The sequence below is a fragment of the Entelurus aequoreus genome, linkage group LG19 (genome assembly GCF_033978785.1).
Source record: "Entelurus aequoreus isolate RoL-2023_Sb linkage group LG19, RoL_Eaeq_v1.1, whole genome shotgun sequence".
In the NCBI taxonomy this organism is placed as follows: domain Eukaryota; kingdom Metazoa; phylum Chordata; class Actinopteri; order Syngnathiformes; family Syngnathidae; genus Entelurus; species Entelurus aequoreus.
Window position 1 is genome coordinate 4,164,261 of NC_084749.1, and position 17,262 is coordinate 4,181,522.

The 17,262-nt window shown below is 37.6% G+C and overlaps 1 protein-coding gene across 2 annotated transcripts in view; it reads left to right on the forward strand.

Annotated features, from left to right (window-relative positions):
* LOC133635013 (guanine nucleotide-binding protein G(q) subunit alpha-like) overlaps positions 1 to 7,748 on the forward strand; it is a 58,634-nt gene extending 50,886 nt beyond the window's left edge. Inside the window, exons 6-7 of one of the 2 annotated variants that reach the window (XM_062027707.1) lie at positions 370 to 523; positions 2,457 to 7,748. In XM_062027707.1, the coding sequence (XP_061883691.1) occupies positions 370 to 523; positions 2,457 to 2,647 (345 nt within the window). In that variant the 3' untranslated portion in view covers positions 2,648 to 7,748. The remainder of the gene's footprint in view (positions 1 to 369; positions 524 to 2,456) is intronic. The other variant, XM_062027706.1, reaches the window with a different exon arrangement.
* Positions 7,749 to 17,262: the final 9,514 nt, after the last annotated feature.

Genomic DNA, 17,262 nt, shown 5'->3' on the forward strand with positions numbered 1-17,262 from the left:
TGTTTTCATTGTTTAAGTGTTTTCCATGCTTGTGTTGACATTTCCTTTGGATTCTGTATTGATAGCTGAGGGAATTATAATCAGAGGAAGGTTACATTTGAAATAAAACATTTATATTTTTCTCCTAGTCCTTATTTTTGATAGGTCCAAAAATATTGATAGTTCTTTATATGGACCGATATCAAACACTTATATCGTGATACAGTTTTCAGCCATATCGCCCAGGCCTAATGGCAGTATTAACAACAGCAACTCACAAAATGCACACCTTTTGACAAGCGCTTATGTCGACGTGAGAGGTGTGAATCTAAATGTGTTCTTTGGTGCTTTGTGTTGCAATTTATTTTTCTGTTGTCTTCTGACACTCAGAACCGCATGGAGGAGAGCAAAGCGCTGTTCAGGACCATCATCACATATCCGTGGTTCCAAAACTCCTCCGTCATCCTCTTCCTCAACAAGAGGGACCTCCTGGAGGAGAAGATCATGTACTCTCACCTGGTGGACTACTTCCCTGAGTTTGACGGTACTTGGATACTTGGTCTTCCTGCTTCCTGCATCTTAATGGAGTCCTTTGGGAACTGTTTGCGTTATATCTTCCAGCTTCTTGCCAAGCTTCCATAGGGACATCTTGTGGCTATAAGGGTGAACTACACCAGAATAGTAGGCCTGCATTCAAATAATCAAGCCACGCTGGAAAAAAACAAATAGCATCAAAACAAACATTTAGAATTACAAAAAGAAAGTCATTCTCTTCATTTTAGAAGCTGTGCAAATACTTCATCCTCATGTTTCTATATTAATATTACACTTTTGTTACTGGCATATGGAATTAACTTTACAACTTCTGTTCTTGTAACATTAAGACAGTTTCCTTGCCAATATTGCAATTTTATTTGAGTAACTTTAAGACATTTACAAACTTTGTAAATGTAAATAGAATTATTGTGACATCACAACTTCCTTTTATTCATATGTTACTCACACATTACAACTTGTTTTGTTACTACATTATTCTTTCAATCATGCTGCTGTTTTTACTACTTGAATCTAAAAAATGTGAAAGCGTTGCTTTATTCTAGGAATGCACAATATTTTTTCGCCCAAACTGATACCAATACAAACCGTTTCCTGCTTCTCAAGACCGATAACTTCTTTGTAGACATTATGTTTTAAATTTAGCACACCTGCACCAGCAGCTGGCGTCTTTGTAGGCTTTGAAAACACCATTGTAGTGATGCTGGGGTTTCAGGTGGTTGATAAGGTTTGATGTGTAGAAGCTCAATGTTTTTTTCCTCACTTTGTTGGAATATTTGGAGAACATTTGGTGCAAATAGCTCTCAAAATGTCTTCCTCCGAAACAGTAAATGAGTCTCACGCGAACTGTTTGTTTGTTGTAAATGATGTTCAGGGAAAGTTTGCCACCTCCTACCTGGTAGAAGAAAAGGAGAATTAACACATTTTAAAAAATGTAAAAAAGAGCTAGGGCTGGGTACCAAATTTGGTACCGGCCGAATCGGCCCTACCAGGCACCGATTCGTGTAAAATCCAACGGTGCCATGCCCTTTTCCACTTGGCAATCACTCCAGCAGCACTGAGAGCGGATTCAGCCAAACTACCTCTGGGTAATGTTGTAATTGTCAATGCCAACACAGCAATTGACTCAAAAAATGCTCCAATTTAAGTAAAGTAAGTTTTCAAAAACGCGCTAGCTTGATGCTAATATACATTGGCTTTGCTACTGACATGCTACTGTTAAGCATTAGCGATTTTACATGGCGATTTCAACACCTCCAAATTTCTTAATGAAAACTGCAACTAAGTTACAATCAAACAGCTGCTGCATAATACGTATAATACTTACAGTAATAATACTTTCAGGGCGCAAGTAAAAACACACAATAAACTATGTACACTTCTGCAATTGAATGTCTTGTAATTGCAACTAAATGTCATACATGCAAATGAGAATATGATAATAAAACAAGATATTATAACTGGACAGCAGTTAGCATAATCAGCTCATATCAAATGCTGCAGTATTTTTTTTCTTTTATAATAAATAAAGATTCATATTCAATAACACACACAAAAGTACTGAAAATTGGTACTGATATAAATTCCCAGGTAGATAAAGTATTGTTGATGGTTGTTGAATGCGTTTTTGAATGGATTTCGAGGTAGAAATGAATGCTCCCTTTAGCTGCATTGCTAGCCACCAAGACTGAGACAATTTTTATGTCAGAAAGAAAACAACAAGCTATTGTCTTGTCTCTCATAATGATTGTGAAGGATAGGCAAAATAAAGTAAAATAAAATGCAGTTCCCTTTTAAGAGTTTCTTGCTCAAATATTACTTTTTTTGTAACATACGTTAGCTACAGGAGTGCTCTTGTTGCAAGAACTAATGAATGGTAATGACTTGAAAAGTAGAAAACATGCGTGTGTTGGTACTCCCAGGTCCTCAGCGAGACCCCCTGGCGGGTCGAGAGTTCATCCTCAAGATGTTTGTGGACTTGAACCCGGACAGCGACAAGATCATCTACTCGCACTTCACATGCGCCACCGACACGGAGAACATCCGCTTCGTCTTCGCCGCCGTCAAGGACACCATCCTGCAGCTCAACCTCAAGGAGTACAACCTGGTCTGACCCCGAGGACACAAGAGCCCAGACCTGCAGCACGCTCCAGCTACACAGCACAGTCCCAGCTTTGCTCTACACGTCTCCCGGCCTCCACTTTTCAACTCTCTCTTGCGTACTCGTAGGGACGAAAACACTCCATCATGGTGGGACTAGTTTTCTTTCTTTCCTCTGTGTTCTCACCAGTGCTTGTGTGTTGCAGGTGGCTCACGTCCAAGCTTTGATGCTTTAAAAGGGCTCGCTCTCTCCCTTCTAGTGACAGCTGTGCATGCTGCACACCGCTACAGTGAGGCCAGGATATCTGGAGGACAATATTATCTGGCACTCAGGTACTTTGTGTACTTGAAATATGTGCTTGAGAGGTGCGTGTATCGGTGTCAAAAGTCCAGCAGCTCTGTTGAATGTAAATAGTCACCGTGTGAGGGCTTTTTGCCAAGTACAGTCGTCATTCTCAAAGGATTGTAAACACACTGCCCCTCGTGTTGAAAGTGTTTGTGCCCTTTTAAGAACCTTCTCTTGGACCACACGCTCATTTATGAAGAAGTACAGTGGAACCTCCATTCACAAACTCTTCAACGGGGCTCGTAAATCCAAAAGTTTGTATAGTGAAGCAAACATGTCCGTGAGAAACAATGTAAATAGGAATAGTAGGTTGTCCGTATTTGTATACAATATAAAGTGTTGTACCAGGGGTGTCCAAACTACAGCCTGCAGACATCTTCAATTTTGCCCGCTAAGGTTACTGGAGCGCTGGGAGATTGCATTCATTTAAAAAAAAACTCCTTTAATGCTGCCATTTTTTTTGCCATCAGGTTGACAATGCGAGTATATCAGGTCAATGACTGTTAATTTTGTGCTGAATGGAATTAAGCGCAGCATTTACTTATATTACCCAACGCAAACAACCTTCCGTAGTCGGCGTGCAAAAAAATAAAATAAAAATGCAACCAACCAACACATGGTCACACAAAACACAACCTGCTCATTGAACTTTGTGGATATTATAAAAAATGTACATGCATCATAAAATATTTCTAAATTGCACCCATTTAAAGCCATTACAAAGCATGATGGGAAAAAAGCAAAACACTCTTATCAATGTTTGGCGCATTTTAGCTGCTTGATATTTCTGATTGATTACAAAACTTTTAAGAAGGTCATCACGGAAGTAAACAAGGAGTCACACTTTCACATACTTTTAATATCCAAATATATTAATTATATATTAATATAATATGTACACATATATGTATAGGCTCTTTATAAATATATATATATTTATACATGTCTGTGTGTGTGTGTATATATGTGTGTATTAGGGCAGTGGGAAAAAATCGATTCAAATTCGAATTGCGATTCTCACGTTGTGCGATTCAGAACTGATTCTCATTTTTAAAAAATATTTTCTTTTTTTTTTCTTTTTTTTAAATGAATCAATCCAACAAAACAATACACAGCAATACCATAACAATGCAATCCAATTCCAAAAGCAAAGCCGAGCCAGCAACACTCAGAAGTGCAATAAACAGAGCAATTGAGAGGAGACACAAACACCACACACAACAGTTGAGAGGAGACACAAACACCACACACAACAATTGAGAGGAGACACAAACACCACACACAACAATTGAGAGGAGACACAAACACCACACACAACAATTGAGAGGAGACACAAACACCACACACAACAATTGAGAGGAGACACAAACACCACACACAACAATTGAGAGGAGACACAAACACCACACACAACAATTGAGAGGAGACACAAACACCACACACAACAATTGAGAGGAGACACAAACACCACACACAACAGTTGAGAGGAGACACAAACACCACACACAACAATTGAGAGGAGACACAAACACCACACACAACAATTGAGAGGAGACACAAACACCACACACAACAATTGAGAGGAGACACAAACACCACACACAACAATTGAGAGGAGACACAAACACCACACACAACAGTTGAGAGGAGACACAAACACCACACACAACAATTGAGAGGAGACACAAACACCACACACAACAATTGAGAGGAGACACAAACACCACACACAACAATTGAGAGGAGACACAAACACCACACACAACAATTGAGAGGAGACACAAACACCACACACAACAATTGAGAGGAGACACAAACACCACACACAACAATTGAGAGGAGACACAAACACCACACACAACAATTGAGAGGAGACACAAACACCACACACAACAATTGAGAGGAGACACAAACACCACACACAACAATTGAGAGGAGACACAAACACCACACACAACAATTGAGAGGAGACACAAACACCACACAGAACTAACCAAAAGTAGTGAAACTGTAGTGGATTGTCCGAAGCTTAAGCAGGCAACAAAAGTAGTTTAGTACAACAAATTTATTTACCCATTATCAGAAGTGCAGGTTGAATTGAGTTGGTCGTGCAGACAAACCACAAGTTACTCCGGAGACAACAAGACACACACAAGCCAAAATCACTCCCGAGTTCCGGTCTTCTGCCATTTTTTATATGTCTGTTGTGCGTCATCGTTCCTTATCGAGTGCGTCAATGTCTTGTTTTGCTTTTCCTATCTGTTCCATAACAACTGGAATCCTTTAGACAGTCAACACATTCTATAGACAGGTTGGCACGACTTAATATTCACTTTTGTCCCACAACTGGTCCATTCAATGGCACAAAAATACAAGAGTATTGAAAATGAGCGGACATTCTTAAAAGACAAGAAATATAGGTCAAAAGGTCAGAAATTCTACTACAAAACAAAAATGAATATTATCAACAACAGTATCAATATTAGTTACAATTTCAACATAGCAGTGATTAAAAATCCCTCATTGACATTATCATTAGACATTTATAAAAAAGAACAATAGTGTGACAGTGGCTTACACTTGCATCACATCTCATAAGCTTGACAACACACTGTGTCCAATATTTTCACAAAGATAAAATAAGTCATATTTTTGGTTCATTTAATAGTTCAAACAAATGTACATTATTGCAATCAGTTGATAAAACATTGTCCTTTACAATTATAAAATCTACTACTCTGCTTGCATGTCAGCAGACTGGGGTAGATCCTGCTGAAATCTATGTATTCCATGAATAGACAATCCTTTTCAATCGGGAAAAAAATCGTTTTTGAATCGAGAATCATGTTGAATTGAAAAAAATTTGATTTTGAATCGAATCGTGACCCCAAAAATCGATATTGAATCGAATCGTTAGACACCCAAAGATTCACAGCCCTAGTGTGTGTGTGTGTGTGTGTGTGTGTGTATATATATATAATAAATATATATATATGAATGAATATATATATTAGTTACTTTACATGCAGTCAGCTTTCGGCCCTCGACCAAATTTTAAAAAATGCGGCCCCAAGTCAAAAAGTTTGGACACCCCTGTGTTATACAGTACTGTATATCATATACTCATAACAAGGAAGTGATGAATCAACTGTCTCTTTATTAACAAGCCAAAACAACAACGACAAGCTCAACTGTGCTGGATGCAATGCTCTTCCAACACGCGCACACACACAGAAGTACCTTTGGTGCGCTCACAAACGATCAGAAGTCACAAAAATCTGTCACTTTACCAACCGTATTGCTAAAATAATAAACACTTAAAAAAGGAAAATCCACTTACTGTACATTTACATCTGCAAAGGACCAGCTCACAAGAGGTAGTCTTCCCCTCCACTGTGAAATAAGTCCGCTTTGGCATATTTTTCCCGAAAATTCCATTCTCGTCACAATTCAAACTTGCTGTAGTACGAAACCGGCTTCCTCAATATGTCAGAACGGCTGCGAACGGCACACAAAATGAATGAATGCGTCGTTCGCACACAGAGGCTAAACGTTGCTAAACGGAAAAGTTAGCAAATAGAGCGGTTTGTAAATGGAGGTTCCACTGTACATTGTGCAACACAACCAATGTTGTAACAGGAGCCAGCTGATGAGTTGATTGTAAGCAAGTGGAACACACCAGTCAACATTTTAAAGCGCATCTAGAGGTGCTTAAAGCTTCAAATGCAGCTACTGTCATCTTGTGGAGGTAATAAAAACAAAGTCGGAAGGTTGCTTACAGCCACAGCTGTTCATGCCATAGAGAACCTGATTGTTTGCTTTTGAAGACCAGACTTGAATTGGAGCGCTGATGGTCTGATATCTGTCAGGCTGACTTCATTTCAGTTGTTAGTACGCCTTTAAGAAAGCAACATAGCAGAACTCAAGTCCACGTTTGTGTTGCCAAATTCCTTCTATTGCCAGTATTACTTTAATGCTTGACAAACCTGCCAAAAATCTCATGCGTGTTTTCTTGGGTTCGAAAGTTTATGACGTGAAGATTCCCTCTTGAAGCGCGGCGGCCGTTGTTGTGGAGACGGGTGTTGTGACCACCTCCCTCTGTGCGCCATCACAAGTACAGCAGTACCTCGGTTTTTGTGCCGCATTCCTTCTAAAAGGTTCATTTGTCCCTTGGGAACTCATTTATATCCAATCAAGTTGTTCCAAACACATTTTATAAATAATGATTCTAGTTTTGCACACAGAAAAGGTTGTGAAAATACATCTAAATGATGAATGAAATGTATAAATGAACATATAACATCACTTTGACCTTTATTTATTTATTGGTGGCAAAGATAGTGATGAGCGGAGAGGCAGCATACTTTGCTATGAGTTATATTTTCAATTCAAGAGTGTTCCTCACCTTCTTTGTCAAAGTGCTTGCACACACAACTTTTTTTGGTCCCACAGTGGATTATTTTGAGGTTGTACACAGTTGCACAGAGACTGAGGCTTTGTCCACACAAACTGGTATTCTTGAAAAACACCTCTTGGATGTTAAATGGATGAGTAGTTTCAAAACAGCTTCTGTCAGCACCAAAACACATTCGCCATCTTTCATGCGCATTAGAAACTCTCCCTTGTTGTTAGACATCTACATTGTCTTTGAAATCAGCCATCCATTTTCTACCGCTTGTCCCTTTCAGGGTCGCGGGGAGTGCTGGAGCCTAGCCCAGCAGCCCAGGAAAATTAGTAATGTTTTTTTAATATATATAAAAATATATTCATATATGTATGTATATATAAATGTATATATGTATGCATATACTGTATATATATATATATGTATATATATATATATGTATTTATGTATGCATATGTATGTACTGTATATATATGTGTATGTATATGTGTATGTATATTTGTGTAAATAGATATGTATGTATGTATGTATATATATATATATATATATATATATATATATATTTTTTTTTATATATATATATATATATATATATATATATATATATATATATATATATATATATATATATATATATATATATATATATATATATATATATATATATATATACTACCGTTCAAAAGTTTGGGGTCACATGTAAATGTCCTTATTTTTGAAGGAAAAGCACTGTACTTTTCAATGAAGATAACTTTAAACTAGTCTTAACTTTACAGAAATACACTCTATACATTGCTAATGTGGTAAATGACTATTCTAGCTGCAAATGTCTGCTTTTTGGTGCAATATCTACATAGGTGTATAGAGGCCCATTTCCAGCAACTATCACTCCAGTGTTCTAATGGTACAATGTGTTTGCTCATTGGCTCAGAAGGCTAATTGATGATTAGAAAACCCTTGTGCAATCATGTTCACACATCTGAAAACACTTTAGCTCGTTACAGAAGCTACAAAACTGACCTTCCTTTGAGCAGATTGACTTTCTGGAGCATCACATTTGTGGGGTCAATTAAACGCTCAAAATGGCCAGAAAAAGAGAACTTTTATCTGAAACTCGACAGTCTATTCTTGTTCTTAGAAATGAAGGCTATTCCACTAAATTGTTTGGGTGACCCCAAACTTTTGAACGGTAGTGTACATATATATATATATATATATATATATATATATATATATATATATATACAATATGATGGATATATTATTAATGATTATTATAATTGATTATTAAGAGTATATGAAAATTTGACTCCTACCTTGTTTACTTTCATAATGACCTCAAAGTTTGTTTTTTTAATCAATCAGCAATATTAAACAGCTAAAACGCGCTGAACATAGATAATTGTGGATAGGGTGTTTTGCATTTTCCCCATCATCCCTTGTTATGGATTTAAAATGGGTGTACTTTTGATATTTTTGAATACTGATTGGTCTTATTTTTATAATATCCACAAAGTTCAATGAGCAGGTTGTGTTATGTGTGACCATGTTTGTTGAATTTTTGTGCTTGTTGATTTTTTTTCCTGCACCATGACTAGGGAAGGTTGTTTGGAGTGGGTCACATAAATAATGTGCATTTCTTTAGATAGATGCACAATTAATGGTCATTGACTTGAGGTAATTTGGTCAGCCACCAGATGGTGACAAAATGGCTCTTATCAAAACCCTGGAATATTTGTGTATGTTATGAAAGTGTCCAAATTAGTGTGGAGACACCCAATTACCACTCCACTTCAACTTAAATGCAGCGTAAGTCCACTCCAGATGGTTAATAAGTAGGGTGATGTTTTTCATAGCCACTATTGTTCTCTGTTTGACTCATTTTACTTGACCAAACCTTTTCTTACATTCCACACGACAAAATAATTAAATGATGGACTTTTATTCGGGCTGGTATTGAATCGACTGATCGGTATCGGCTAGTACTGAAGGTTCCAATATGGGTATGGTACTGGAAGTGATAGCCCTAGTATGGTGTGGACATGGCCTGAGTCACCAACACATTTTGACGCTTTATCCCGTGTAACAACACGCTGAAAATTGTATCACAATATAAAAGATTTATATCGGTCGATGTTTTCCTGCCACCTTTGGCGAATACTTTCAGAAGTGTAGTTTCTCTCCGTCACGGATGTACACCAAACATCCCGCTTGCTTTCAGCTCCACATTTGTCCAGTCAGGAGGCTTTCTACTGCTGTAAAAAAAAAAAGCTATTTTATGGGGAAGTGTTTTATCTTTATAACGATTATTTTGTCTTTATCTCCATTTCAGGTTCATGCTTTGTGCAAAAAAAACAGAAAAGACAAAAAAAAGAAAAGTAGTGTTTGAATATTTGCAGTCAGAGCGTTCTTGAATCTTTTGTGGTTTGAAAGCAGAAACAGTTTGCTGATGGGCACAGATCCATGTCCTGTTTCTTTGGCTCAAAGGTTAGACGGCAAGTTTTGTCATCACAAGGGCTTCTAATAGCATCTTTGCTAGGTAGAGCACCAGAGTTTGAGGAAGGTGCATCTAAACCACAGATGCCTACGTGACATTCCTGGTGGCTTCTTTAAGCTTTTCTGTTCACATTATGCCTTTTTAAGGGACAAGCATAGTATTCCAAGGTGCGAGACTTCACCTTTTAACGCCTCCGTCACCCTCCAGTGGTCTACTTTCAGACATTTTGCTGCATTGGCCCACATTTAAAGGGCCAGCGCGGCACACGTGACTTCTGTTACCGCTTTTTATTAATACCAAGAATGTGACAGTGACAGTGGAACCTCTCCAGTCGAAAAGCCCAGTCAACCCAAATAAATACTTTCAAAAAAGAAGTCACCAAAAAAAGCGTGATCATGCACAACTTAAAGAAGGTTGGCAGCGTTTTTACACACAATCCATCTGTGGTGTTGGGAATACCCCACAGAGTCATCTCATTTGCATATTTGCCGTGACTCGTTCAACAACTCACGATTCCGAAGTTTCCGAAAGTGTCCAATAGAGTTGGGAACCTTACGATTCAGGGGCTACCATTCTGGTAAAAATCTATCTTTATTTGATGTATATCCATCCATCCATCCATTTTCTTCCGCTTATCCGAGGTCGGGTCGCGGGGGCAGCAGCCTAAGCAGGGTAGCCCAGATTTTCCTCTCCCCAGCCACTTGGTCCAGCTCCTCCCGGGGGATCCCGAGGCGTTCCCAGGCCAGCCGGGAGACATAGTCTTCCCAACGTGTCCTGGGTCTTCCCCGCGGCCTCCTACCGGTTGGACGTGCCCTAAACACCTCCCGAGGGAGGCGTTCGGGTGGCATCCTGACCAGATGCCCGAACCACCTCATCTGGCTCCTCTCCATGTGGAGGAGCAGCGGCTTTACTTTGAGCTCCCCCCGGATGGCAGAGCTTCTCACCCTATCTCTAAGGGAGAGCCCCGCCACCCGGCGGAGGAAACTCATTTGGGCCGCCTGTACCCGTGATCTTGTCCTTTCGGTCATGACCCAAAGCTCATGACCATAGGTGAGGATGGGAACGTAGATCGACTGGTAAATTGAGAGCTTTGCCTTCCGGCTCAGCTCCTTCTTCACCACAACGGACCGATACAGCGTCCGCATTACTGAAGACGCCGCACCGATTCGCCTGTCGATCTCACCATCCACTCTTCCCTCACTCGTGAACAAGACTCCGAGGTACTTGAACTCCTCCACTTGGTGCAGGGTCTCCTCCCCAACCTGGAGATGGCACTCCACCCTTTTCCGGGCAAGAACCATGGACTCTGACTTGGAGGTGCTGATATTTGATGTATATTGATGCAGTTTTACATTTCTTTTCGTTTCCCTAAATAAGCGTTTATCACTTACAACTTAAAACAAAAAACTGTATTTGTGATAAGAAACAGTTAAATTAATTTCCATATTTATGAACTGAATGGAAATGTGTGCAAAACTGGAACCTAAAATAAAGGAGAGTGAGGAGGCTCACATAAGTCAGAACTGTCCGCCTTACTTTATTCCCCATAAATACATCCATTATTGACGTTTACTAATCCATTCTATAATCGTCCATGCATCTAAAATTCCATTATGTCCCCCACCTCACGTGTCCAATAAAACCACAACAAGTCGCTACAATCTCGAATACTCGTCAATAACGCGGACACTTCCTGCTCCGTCTTCTTATTCTCTGTCAGACCGCAAAATGCAGAGTTGTGACGCCATCGTTGTAACGACACGCTCCTTTCATCACGACGTGTTTATGACCGAGTGCTAACTGCTAGTGCTGAGTCTCGAGTGTAGCGCTTTAACATTTATGACTAATAATTCCTGCTCTGCGGAAATGAATCCACTAAATAACTGCAGATTAACGTGGATTCACTGTCATTTTAGCCAGATATTTTTGTTAAATGTAGGTCAAGTGTGAAGAGGAAGTAGAGGCGTCACCACTTTTACTGGTTGGAACTCTAACAATGGTTTGAGAACATGGACAGGAACATCCCCATTGTTGTACTGGCGCTAACTGTACAGTTGAGCGTAAACAACACGCGCACAACTTTGACGCCAACACTTTGAAGCGCATGCAGAGCTGGATAAAACAGTCCCGCCAGGATTTTGCCAGCTTATTTTTGGGATTGCCTAAAATGTCTGAGTTCGCTGCAGTTTTTTCTAAACACAAGAACATGTAGCGACGTTTTGACACTCTTTTTTTTTTTTTTTTGCAATACCATTGAATCAACATTTATGAATTTTTTGTAACCGTCATCTCAAAAAGCACAAAATAGCGTCAAAACCTGGAAAACAAATACAGATGTTTTACTTATTTTACACCACACAGACCTTGAAGTAGTCACCACATGTCAGTAAAAGCACATACTCATAGCTTATTGTCAAATGACTGTTTTAATAGATAAATGATAAATGGGTTATACTTTTATAGTGCTTTTCTACCTTCAAGGTACTCAAAGCGCTTTGACACTATTTCCACATTCACACACACATTCACACACTGATGGTGGGAGCTGCCATGCAAGGCGCTAACCAGCAGCCATCAGGAGCAAGGGTGAAGTGTCTTGCCCAAGGACACAACGGACGTGACTAGGAAGGTAGAAGGTGGGGATTGAACCCCAGTAACCAGCAACCCTCCCATTGCTGGCACAGCCACTCTACCAACTTCGCCACGCCGTCCCTAAATAAATAATGAACTACAGGAAGGCACCACCAAAGGCCTCCTTATTGTCGTACACAAGTTGCAGACATTCTCTGTGTATGTTTTACGTTTGTTCATCTTAAACACTCATTTACCTTCCAACATTCATGCAAACTGTCCAGAGTGATCTATAGCACTAATTTTAATGAGAGAATATCATCACACCTCAACATCTCTAATGTGTAAACTGCTGCCTCTTCGCAAATAAAATGTTGTCTCACCCTGGAGAAATAAATATACCAACACCAGGCCTGTCAAAATAACAAGTTAACTCATGTGGTGAATCACAAAAAGTGATCGCATTAATAATTGAGGTATGCAGATTAAACATGCCATTTATTTAGACTCAACATGCTAAGGTCAATGTATACATAAAAATAAATCAATTAAATGGAGATATAAGAAAAGATGAAATAAGTTTTTACTCAAACACACCTTGACTGGACTTCATATGAAAGATTTAAACAAATAACGTGCATTCACATATTACATTTTAAAAGGTGTTCCTCTTCTTACAATAATATTGCATTTGTGTGCGTTTTAAAGACAATTAAAATGATGAAAGCAAGTAATAACTAGCAATTAATCATGATTAGTCCAAATTCAAAAGTGTGATTAAATCTTTTTTTTCAAATCATTAATATACACACGTAAACCAGGAAGTAAATGTTTCTACATGACGTTACCCACAAGGCCTAGCGCCACAGACAGGAACAGGAAGTCGAGAACCACAATGTATTTGTTTGGTGTCGCCATCTTTGAAGCATAGTCGTGTTCTTATTCCATCGTGTCTCCTATTCATACTTGCCAACCCTCCCCATTTTACCGGGAGAGTCCCAAATGTCAGTGCCCCTCCCGGAAATCTCCCGATTTCCACCCGGACAACAACATTGGGGGCGTGCCTTTAGCGTCTTCTCTCACCTGAAACCTTCACCCTTTAACAGCCGCATGCTGTCCTCAGTCACGTCCGCTTTTCCTCCATATCATCCCTATCCTCCTTCTTTTATATATATATATATATATATATATATATATTAGGGCTGCAACAACTAATCGATTATAAAAATAGTTGGCAATTAATTTAGTCATCGATTCGTTGGATCTATGCTATGCGCATGCGCTGAGGCTATGTTTTATTTTTTGTTTTTTTAACCTTTATTTATAAACTGCAACATTTACAAACAGCTGAGAAACAATCATCAAAATAATAGGGGTGTAACGGTACTCGTATTTGTATCGAACCATTTCGGTACGGGGGTTCCGGTTCTGTGCGGAGGTGTACTGAACAAGTTTCCACACGGGCATATTAAGTAGCGTACTGCACCTTGTGTAAACAATACTCAAAATGCCGGACATTTGAGGCATTTAAGAAACAGCTCTGCAAAAGAGGACATGTCCGGTAAAAAGAGGACGTATGGTCAGTCTATCGTAGCCCGTTAGCTGCTAGCATGCTAGCAAAAGAGGACATGCTAGCAGCAACTGGGCTAGGTCCTCTTTTCACCGGACATGTCCTCTTTTGCGGGGTTTCTTAAATGCCTCAAATGTCCGGCATTTTGAGTTAGGGTTGCGTGTATTTTCAATGTACGTTCAGGGTTAAGAAGGGGTTGAAAACAAAACAAACCGCAGCATTGGTGAGGGAGGGGCAGAGACAGAGAGAGAGAGAGTTATGATAAATGTGTCGCCAGGCTCTGCTTTTTATCCATAGATTTATCACATTTAATTTTGTATTATCTATAGCAGGGGTGTCAAAAGTGTGCATTTTTGTAACGTTTTCCTTGTTTTATTTGGCAAGTTGAAAGAACATGGCACCAGTATGCTGTCTTTTTTCAATAAAATACTGGAAAGGATAGAAATGTAGTTTGTCTCTTTTATCCGATTATTAATCGACAGATTAATCGATTATCAAATTCATTGTTAGTTGCAGCCCTAATATATATATATATATATATATATATATATATATATATATATATATATATATATATATATTTATAATAAAATAAATACTTGAATTTCAGTGAATTACAGCTATATATATATATAGCTGTAATTCACTGCTATTTAAGTATTTCTTATAGATATAAAGGCCAGCGGGCCTTTTGAATCCCTCCCTAATTCTGAGGTGTGAAGGTTGGTAAGTATGCTCCTATTCCCACTTGAAAAAGCACGCAACAACTTTCCTTCCCTGGGCCACAGTGCAGAATAATATTGAAGGCTTTCCTTTTGACATTTTCAGTGAATGTATCTTGTACATTTGCCTCTCTCACCCGCCGCCATCTTGCCTCCTCCCTCCAGGACGACAATTGTGCCCTTTGACCAATGAAGACTTGAAATATTCTGCATTGTCGCACGTTTCTCTACACAAAAAGCCACTTAGGTCCTAAATTAGACACTCCGAGGCCAAATTGATGCTAATTGGCCCAAACAATTGCGAGGCTGCGCAATACTTGTGGAAAAGCTGAAATAGTTCTTCTTTACTAGCGACCAGGTTGCTTCCTGACGACCAAAGGTGTGACTGTGGTGAGACAAGGACTTGTGTTTTTGACTGTAGGAGGTGCCACTGCGCTAACAAGTCACACTTGGTGGTTGCTGCGGCACAAGTCAACGTTTACAAGCTCATCTCTTCCTCCATTGTTTGCGTCGCCTTCTGTTGGTCGTCAACCTCCGACACGCTTTGACGTGTCTCATTTATTTAGCGACCCTTTTTTATGATTTGACAACACGCTTTTGTCTAACGGTGTACAAAATTGAAAGTAATGTATTTTCCTTCTTTTTTTTTTAAGTGCAGTATAAACCAAATGTAAATTTTGTACAATGTGTGCCAATCCTCTTCTTTCTTTGTAAAGTCTTCTAACAAAGTGCCAACGTTGTGTAGAAGACCAACTAAGTGATGGTCCACTTTTGAAACACTAAATATGTCATTGATGACGTTTTCAGAGAAAAACATCTTTATTTAAGATTATTGATCCGCTCTTTTTCAACTCAATTGCATGTGTTTGTTGGGAGGGGGTATTGTTTTCATGCAAAGCCCTCATGGAAAGGCTTGTGGTTATTGATTATTGATTTCCAGTATTTTAGCCATATTTCTTCTCTTTTGAATGTTTCATTTCAACCACTGTTGCCTGAACCTCATTCTGACATGAAAACAACTTTCATAGTCTTCTCCTTTTCAATGTTTTCAATTGGAATAAAAGATGTTCCTATACTCTCCTATCGATTCTTTCTCTTCCTTTCTACACTGTATGTGAGTGACGGGAAGAAAACCTCCGGCTCCCTTGCAAGAACTCATTTGGTTTACTTGGAGGAATTTCTCCAGAATAAAAGATGAGCCGTTACTGTAGTCTAATTTATATTCTTTGAATCGTGACAACAACGAAAACATTTGTAATCAAATATTTTACTTTTTAAAAATGTTGATATAAGTGATATTCCATTTGATGACGGTTTATCCTAAGTTTCATTTACCATCAATTTATACAGTACTCAATTGAAGTATGTTGTAATAAATGTGTTCATACATATTAATTGAACTTTAAATAACTTCTATTCAAAAATAAAATAACTGTATTTTCACTTAAAAATATATATTTTTAATCAAAACTAAACTGAAAAGTTTCTTTTTGAATATTAAACTGTAATCAATCCTGTATTTTATTCAGTGGTATAAAGTTTAAAAATGTATATAAATATTTTTAGTTAAATGAAACATTTAGAACTTTTTCATCAAAACTAAACATGTTTTCTTTTTTAATACTAAAGTGTTATCAAACCTGGGTTATTTATTACATATGAATTAAACTTAAAAACGTATTAAAATATTTTTTCCCACTTAAAAATATTTTTAAATAATTTGATCAAAACTTGTTTTTTTTTATTTTATTTATTAAAGTGTAATCAAATTTATATTTTACACATTGTATACATTTTTTTATTTCACTTAAAAATATTTAAAAAATAATTCCAATCTAAGTTAAAGATGCTTCAAAACAAAGTTATTTTAAAAATGTATTCAAGTGTAGTCAAACTTATGTTTTATGCAGTTGCATTCATTACAGATGAATTCAACTTTAAAATTCTAATATAATTTGTTTCACCTAAAAGTATATCCAAAATGATCTTTATAAATATATTTATCGAAACTTAACATGCATTTTGATATTTTATTTGAGTTTGATATTTGTGACCATTTTAATTGTGCATGTATTCAAAATATTGGGTTTATTAAAGCATTACATTATATTATTGTATTGTATTGTGTTGCAGATACTGTATTTATTAAATATGAATTCCATTTTAAAAATGTGTTTGTTTTATTTCACTTTTTATTTATCAAAACTAAAGTTTTATTCAAATATTTGTCTTTTTCAAAGCTAATAGTGTAATCAAATTTTATTTTTATTTAATGTATTTAAAAATGTATTAACATGTTTTTATTTCACTTAACATTGGAATTAAAAAAATAAATAAACATGTTTTCAGATATAAAGTGCAATCAAACTTGCATTTTATTCAACTGTAATTATTTATATTTAAATACAAATTTTAAAATGTATTAAAATAGTTTTTTTCACTGAAAAAGTATATTAAAAATCTTTGTCAAAACTAAGGTTGTATATATAAATTGTCATAAAAATTTAAAATGTAATC